Here is an 8,437-nt window from a genome sequence, read left to right on the forward strand (position 1 = left end):
ACAGATAAGAACAGCACATCTGCCAATTTTAAAATCGAAAATGTTAAACTACAACTTTTTTCTTTGAATGGGACATACAGGAAAATAACATTAAAATGAACATCATCAGTATAAGATAGGTAGTCATTACCATTTAGTTAGCTAGCTAGCTGCTTGGAGTTTGTTAGTAAATAATGTTACCAATATTAACTTAGCTGCTTACTTTCAATCTCGACAACACCATAAAATAAATTAGCTAAAGTTGTTGGCTCACCACAAAACTTTTCAATTTAAGATAATCTGGCTTCGTCCAACAAAAGTTAGATAATGCCACTGCTAGCAAGTTGAGGTTCATGTTGTGATGCCATTAAAGCTTGAACTGCCTGTCTCTTCAATGTGAACACTTAGAAAAGCCTGCATACTGTCTAAGGTTCGAGAAACTATCTGATGTGAAACGTGTGGCGTATATGAATAACTCGTTTGGAATCCTGTATAATGTAAGCGTTAGGCGTGCTCGTTGAGAGTTCGGTTCCTTGGGAAGGGTATGGAAAGTGCAGAAGTCTCCTTCACAGCCTGAAATGGTACATTTCTGAACAATTTCTCTTGTTGCTCCATTGTCGTTTGTTGTTTCAGCCTGCAGAACTGTAGAGGTTTCAGAACTGCAAGTCTATGTTAAGGTTGCCTGGGCTCCGTCCTGGCTAGAGTGTGCAAATATTAAAATATTCACGTGTTAAGAATTTTGTGTAATGGGTTTTATCTTCCTGTTTTGCGTATGCGGTGATTGTGTTTGAAGGAAGTAACAACTGTTCGAGGTTAACGGTATGTCAGTTCCATGTACCATTATCCACCATGTCAAGGTTAATGCAGTTTTCCCTTCATTGGCACTTTTAATTTCATGACAGTGGTTGTACATCATGCTGGTCTGGACAGTACACCACATTTCAATGCATTACTGACGTGCTGCACATGGTAGTCGATTAGGGACGTGGCTAGCTTGTTTTTTACGTTTACGTTAACATTTTTTACTTAGCATGTTCAAGAGCAGAGGCCTCGTCTCTGCAGCGGCTCGGACAAAACTTTATACCCATAGGATTTGGTCTTTCTGTGTGATCCACCTCTAACTGTGAGCGTTTGGTCCCATACCAATGCATTGCTATAGAAAGGAGATTGTCTGCATTCAACGTGCCCACTCCTGCTCTCCCTCACCCTCAGGATGGTGGACGTGGGAGGACAGAGGTCAGAGCGCCGGAAGTGGATCCACTGCTTTGAGAACGTGACGTCCATCATGTTTCTGGTGGCGCTGAGCGAGTATGACCAGGTCCTGGTGGAGTCCGACAATGAGGTCAGAAATGCCGCAAGGGAACGCCAATCCGTTTGCCTTCATAAACCGTCCTTTCAGTGCTCTCGTGTGTCTCAAAAAAAATACTTCATTTTCCAAAAAAACAAATCAAAAAAGAACTTCATATATTTTTGGGTTTGTGTGGCAGTGTGTGTGACTACAGTTTTCTATGCATGATCGTGTAGATGAGGCATAATGTTTCTGTATAACGTGAGTACAGGGTTTGTGTGTTTTAGTGTGTTCCTGAAGAATAATGTTCCATTTATTTCTTGTTCCATCACGACCAAAGTTTTCTTCTGACAGGTGTTTTCATGTCATGTCAGAGTGAATCATTATCCAGCAGGGCTTCTGATTTGGTTTAATCACTTCCATTCGTCGTTCTGTGTGTAAACATGCTCAACAGTGTAACCAGCCCTCTGTGAAATGATCATTGCAAACGTTAAAAATTTTCTATAAACAAAGCAGAATTGCTCGTCAAAGGACACAGGTGTCCAAACTTTGCCAAAATAACGTTTGTGCTCGGCTGTGGGCCAAAAATTAAAAAGCAGTATCATTCATAGATTTTCTGTAATGAAGTCTAAGCCTATATCAGAATGATTTGCTTGATGTTTTTTGCAAAATGAAGAATTTGTATTTCTGTAGTAACATTGGAGGTTTAGAGTACTAATTATTCGCAACCTCCTGGTTTTTAATGTCCTGCAGACCGAATTTGGGCAGGCCCATAGTTGAGTGCATTTTAATATTTATTTAATAAATTGAACTTTCTACTTCTTTTTAATCTTGGATTGCTGTAGCAGATATATTAGTCTAACATGAGTCCTACTGTCAGTTGTTACTCATTAATTGTTTTTTTTCTTCCTGTTCATGCCAACACTGCCTTCTTCATTAATATTAATGAGGTCCCTTTTGCATTGACCCCACCTCCAGAACCGTATGGAAGAGAGCAAGGCACTTTTCCGTACGATAATCACATATCCCTGGTTCCAAAACTCTTCCGTCATTCTCTTCCTGAACAAGAAGGACCTCCTAGAGGAGAAGATCTCCTACTCCCACTTGGTCGATTACTTCCCAGAGTTTGATGGTACAGAATTTATCTGATTCTCATCGTTTTTCTGTTGATGAGGAAAGTCTGTTTCTGCAGAGAGTGAGGTGGAAATCACTTTGTCAGAAGTAAAGTCAATTTAATGAACATATGCAAGCTATATTTGCTTTAAAAAAACACTTTTTGGTCTTTTGGTAGTCACGAGCAGGCATTAGACGTGATGCGTCTAGTGTCACTTTGATCTCTAAGCAGAAGTGATTGGGTCACATGATTGTGCCTTGGTGTACAGTGTTTGGGTTATAAGATTAGTTTGACACACTTCGTTGTGGGGCTCGTCTCCGCAGGACCCCAGCGGGACGCGCAGACGGCGAGGGAGTTCATCCTGAAGATGTTTGTGGACCTGAACCCAGACAGCGACAAGATCATCTACTCGCACTTCACCTGCGCCACAGACACGGAGAACATCCGCTTCGTCTTCGCCGCTGTGAAGGACACCATCCTGCAGCTCAACCTGAAAGAGTACAACCTGGTGTGAGGCCGCACGACCACGGGCACCACCCCACACACACACACACACACACACACACACACACACACACACACACACACACACACACACACCTGCATAGAACAGGCACCCGCAGAGTGTGCGCATACCTACACACACTTGCTACAGAGCTCTCTTGCGCGCCCACATACATGCACGCATGCACGCGCACACGCACGCGCACACACACACACACACACACACACACACAACTTCCTACAGACTTCCCTGTTTTCTCATCTCCTAGGTGATTTTTGTTGTTGTTGTTGTTTTTTTGTTTTTTTTGTTTGTTTTCTTTCTTTCCACCTACATCACTTTTGTCCAGCTGGGCGAGGGTGTTGGCGACACTTCTTGTTTGCCCTCCAGCCGTCTCCGGGTTTTGCCAAAGCCTATCCACTTTCTCTCGTCGGCAGCTCGTGTCAAAAGGCCCTCCATGCCTTCCCCTCGAATTTCACCACCGGGACGTCAACCTCTTGAGATTCGATGGGGCGGGGGCTTGGTTCTGATCCTCGCCCATTTTTTGGTTTTGTTTTTGTTTGTTTTTTTTATTTAAATTTTATGCAAAATCGTGAAGGGTTTCGTCGCAGTCAGTCGGGCAGTGACGGTGCAGACGCGGCTCGGGCTGGTCTCCATACGGACCAGAACACACCAAAACGCTGCCGTGGAAATCGGAAGTGATGTCCCTCACCCTCCCTGCCCCTCCCGCAATCCCCTTGTTTATTGATGGAATGGATTAATGGATATTTTTTTGGACCATCCTGCAAAAAAAGAAAACAAAAATTAAAAAAGGTTGAGTCCTGTTCACACACTCGTACATGTACACGAGGACGAGCACTGTGGTGCCGGAAGCTCAGGAATGTGGTGCCACATTCCGGTGCATCCTAGGACTCGGGGGATTCCAGCGTACTATAGTTATCCAGAGGATTTCGGTGCATTTTAGAACCCAGAAGATCCCAGCACACTCCGCCAGTGGCGTAGAGAACCATTCCCTCTCGGAGCTCAGCACTGCACCAAGGGTAGACTTCAGTTTGCATCGATGAATGTAGACTTAAAGGGAGTGCATCGCATCTGCAAAAGAAAAAAATTGAACGAAAACAAAAGTGCATATATAAATAAAATGTTATGAAGCATGAGGAGAGGGGAAACAGTGACAAGTACATTGCTGAGATGATTGTTTTAAGAAAACAACATTTTTTATTGAATAATTATAGCTACTTCTACTGCTATCAGATGAATTATAACAGCACCTGAATCAACGATGGGTTAAAAAAAAAAAAATCTGGAATTTTAAGGATTTCTCAATGTGTAAAACATATATGGATGGGATCGTAATCATACAGTAGTTATTGTTTTGGAGTGCACCATAAACATACAGTAGGCATTGTTTTGAACTGGTTCATAATCATATAGTAGTTATTCTTTTGGACTGGACCATAATCACAAAGTAGGGATTGTTTTACAGGTTTGTTTTTTAACTTCCTTCCCCCATTTAGTTTCTGAAGTGGTTTCCATAGTGACTGCTTCCTTCTTGCATTGCCACCAACCTGCTACATATTCCTGCACGAGTATTCCCATTTTCTGGATACGTTCGGATCAGTTCTGTCGGTTTGAATTCTGGATTATCTGACGTTGTCACCAACTAGTGACCGTGACGCACACAACCTTTTGTTTGTTTACGCTATTATTTTTTAATTACAATTACATCATCTTACTGATTAATAAGAGTTTGCGGAGACAGATGTAGGTTACTTTAGCTTTGGGGGTGGGAGCTAGCGTTAACATGAAGGGGGAGGGGTCGTAAATGCGCTGAAGTTAATTGATTGTGTATATTTATATTTGTAAATACGTATACACATTATATGCTTATATAAAAAAAGTCTGTGGTATACTATCTTTGGCAAAATGGAGAAAAAAAAAGAATCACTCTTCGTAATTGTGTACGGTTTTGGTTGCTTTCTTATGAATTACAATATTATTGATACTGTGATTACTCTTTTTTTTTGTTTTGTTTTCTTAACTATAATGATACAGATGATGAACACGTAGCTGTATGTAACGGTAACGTGTGGATGACAGAACAAGCGGTTATGAGCAATAGTCTGAGAATCTCTAAGACATCACGGCGCTTCAGGGAAACCTCCGAAACGTTTTTGGTCTGGTTTCCACGGAGACCACGCATACCGTTCCTCATGGGTGTGAATGTTGCTATTCTCAAAATATAAAGATATTTAAAAAAGATTGTTGAGCGAACGACAAAAACATAAATAAAGGATGGTTTATTTATCTAATTTATGGACCAGCTATGAAGTTGTTAGGGTCTTTTCTGCTGTATAAATCCAATGAAAAGGATTAAATGAACTTTTATTGCATTTCATTTTGATTCCCCCCCCCAAGACATTTCTTGCCATCTTGTATTTGCGGTATATTATTGTATAGTATTTGAGTTTCTGCTTCCACTTTTTTATCCCCTCCTTTTAACTTTTTATCCAAGTTTCTCACGGTAAAATACCCAAAACACAGATAGGAAACTAGCACATGAAAGGAAACCATCGTAATATCAGTGATGGAAGACCTGCTTGGTCTGAACTTCCATCTAGACGAGTAGAGACTTGTCCTGGTTTCTTCTTCCCTTATAAAAACGTGGCTTGCATTCACTATTATGTAAATTATGCACTGGCAGGAAGAAAAAAATCTTTTGAAGTTCTACACAGGTTACCTTTCATTCTGTGTCATCAAGGGCTAATCCACCCCTCCCACCCCACCAGACAAAGAACAAGGGGTCCAAGTTCAAACTATTTTCTGAAGGACTGGGAGTTTTATGAGTATTTTATGGCTTTTAAAGTATCGGCTGCTTGTATATGATCAGAACCACACCCCGACATGCAGGTTCACCGACCTGGGTCCCAAACCATCACAGAAATCCTTGATGACTGGTCTTAAGTATTAAAAAGGGTAAAGATCTATGTTTTTCCTTTCCCACATTATAGATGTGAAAACCAACAGGCATGTTGGGCCACATAAGTCAGTATTTCTACTTGGGTCTTAATGTCCTAGAAGCTATAGAACCTACTAGCATAGCATGGCTTCCTCACGTAGACATGAAGCTAGTTTAGATGCACCATTTTAACATTCATACAGTAAATGTCTTTGGTTTATTAATACTATATGTATAAAATCAAGCTGTTTTTTTTCTCTGCAGAAATCATGTCCCTTCTGTATGCATTTCTTTGTATGTCTGCCTTTTAGTTTTAATTTGTTGATTTAAGATCACCATTAATTTTTATCATTAACCAGTAACTGCAGTATGGAATGGGAGTCTCTGGATGCTAACACTACAAGCAAGTACTCGGAGCATTGGGAATGCTGAAGTTTGAAAACTATTGATTGTAGAGGATGTACATGTTTGTCCTGCATGTAGGACTTTTTATAATGTGTAAATTTGATTTATTTTATATGCACTTTCTTTCAAAACATTTTTGTTTCTTATGCCAGAAAGTAAAGCCAGGAAATGCTTCGGAGACCCCTTCAAAGACCAGGCCAGCGTAAATAACTAGTACTATTGTCTTTGAACTGATGCAAGCCCAGACACACAGCAGTTTGCCATCATCATAGTAGTGGGAAAGGGGGTGGTTTCTTTTTTTGGTTTTGTTTTGTGTTTTTTGTTTTTGTTTTTACTTTAGTTTGGTCAAAAAATGTAATTTGCCCAGGGCCCCAAGGAGAACATCCAACTCTGTGCATAATGTGACATTTAGAGCATGTGCAGTATCAGGAATGGTTAAGAGAAATGGTGCCCGAATATTCAGAGGCTGTAAACATCTCAAGACTCGGAACACATTCTGCTCCTTTCTGAACCCATTTACCTGGTTAGCTGGTTGAGTTTCTCCTGTTGATGACAGCGTGCTGGTTTCTGATGATGTAGGTACTTCGAACATTGTTGTATCACTATACACCTTTCCCTAACCCCGCATTCCCTGTGCCACATCAGATATTGTGCCGACAGATCAGTACGACTCTTGGGCTCAAATTGGAATGCCGATTGGTCAGATTCTGTGAGACGGTTTCAAGCTTAACAGTATTGATAGTTGTGCGTGATTTTACAGTGTTTGGTTTAGCGTTTCCTTGGTACCTGACAGATCGGACAGCATTTAAGGTGGTACGCCTCGCAGAATTGTGGCCCGAGCCATTCAACCGGCAGCCGAACAGAGACACGCGTCTTCTGTCAGTCTCTAGCAAGAGTGTTTTCTTCCTAAAGTGAGCTGACAGCAGCTTTAGATCTTCCTGATGGCACGGTATTGGAATGACTGACACCCTGGAGACTACGTACGGAGGGGTGAGACCGTAAATCTGAGCAGTTAATACCAGAACTTGTATAGCTATTCATGAAGAGACCTCTGGTTCAGACCCCTATAGAGTTGCGTTGTTTTATTTTAGAACACATCAGCTGAACACTATTGAATCTACAACTACTTTTCACTTCTCTCATTGGGACAGGTTGATTATTTGTGATGTATGAAAGATTCATTTCTCTCCCTCTCTTTCGCTCTTTCTGCCTTTTCTTTATAAGTATACCAAATGTAAATGTTGTATTATATTGAGTGTGCCAATCCCCTCCTTTGAAACTGACTCTATACAAGTGCCAATTGTTGTCCAAATCACGTGAGGACCGGGTTAAAAAAAAAAAAAAGGCCCCCCCTTTTAAAACCAACTGAAACACTAAATAAGAGAAAAATGACTTTATTCTGTATTTAAGATTTAAGAGAAACTGCTGTTTTTTTGTTGTTGTTTGGGTTTTAATTTTTCCTTTTTTAAGAAATTGTGATTTTTAAATGCATGTGCTCTGTGTTGGGGTTGGAGTTATAGGTTGAGAAGATGTTGATATTGAAACCCTCAGGATGAGGGGTTATTGATTATTGATTTACATCATTCTTGCCATATTTTTGTCTTTATTTGTACTGTTTCATTTCAACCACTGTTGCCTGAACCTCATTCAAACATGAAAGATTTTCATAACCGCCTTCTAAAAAAATAAATAAATAAATAAAAATTAATAAAGTATCTGTTTTAAATTTAAATAAATTTGTTCCTATACTTGCTGCCTGTGTTGACAGTTTTCTTTGAAGTTGTTAATTATGGTAAATTTATTTGTTTGTTAAAAATAACTATTAAATGAAGTAGACTAAATTAAATTAGTTTATTACTGACTATTAGGTTGTAAACTCAAATCATTAATAAGGGGTTATAACAAAGGTAACGGATCTGTTGACAAAGATTGTGAATTTAGTCATTTTATGTTGGTGAAAAATGATCATTTCCTGTATCAAGACTTCTTGTTGGTAGTATTAAATATGGGCAGAAGCAGAGAGTGCTGATTGGTGGAGAAGAAAGTAAAGGCTGAGCTGTACTAGGACCTCTGAACATGGATTGTGGACTATGAACAAGCAGCCCGTGAATCCGGTCGTTTCCTATTTTAAAGCCTTATTACTCCTCAATGATTGTGGATTGTGGATAACCATTGAACTTAGTTTTAAGC

General features: G+C 40.1%; 1 protein-coding gene across 2 annotated transcripts in view; it reads left to right on the forward strand.

Annotated features, from left to right (window-relative positions):
- Positions 1–7,995, forward strand: part of gna11b (guanine nucleotide binding protein (G protein), alpha 11b (Gq class)) — a 29,343-nt gene extending 21,348 nt beyond the window's left edge. The window contains exons 5-8 of one of the 2 annotated variants that reach the window (XM_027019676.2): positions 1,192–1,321; positions 2,246–2,399; positions 2,705–2,889; positions 3,233–7,995. In XM_027019676.2, the coding sequence (XP_026875477.2) occupies positions 1,192–1,321; positions 2,246–2,399; positions 2,705–2,889; positions 3,233–3,460 (697 nt within the window). In that variant the 3' untranslated portion in view covers positions 3,461–7,995. Of the gene's footprint in view, positions 1–1,191; positions 1,322–2,245; positions 2,400–2,704 lie in introns of both variants that reach the window. The other variant, XM_027019677.2, reaches the window with a different exon arrangement.
- The last annotated feature ends 442 nt before the right edge of the window (positions 7,996–8,437 follow it).

The sequence above is a fragment of the Electrophorus electricus genome, chromosome 7 (genome assembly GCF_013358815.1).
Source record: "Electrophorus electricus isolate fEleEle1 chromosome 7, fEleEle1.pri, whole genome shotgun sequence".
In the NCBI taxonomy this organism is placed as follows: Eukaryota; Metazoa; Chordata; class Actinopteri; order Gymnotiformes; family Gymnotidae; genus Electrophorus; species Electrophorus electricus.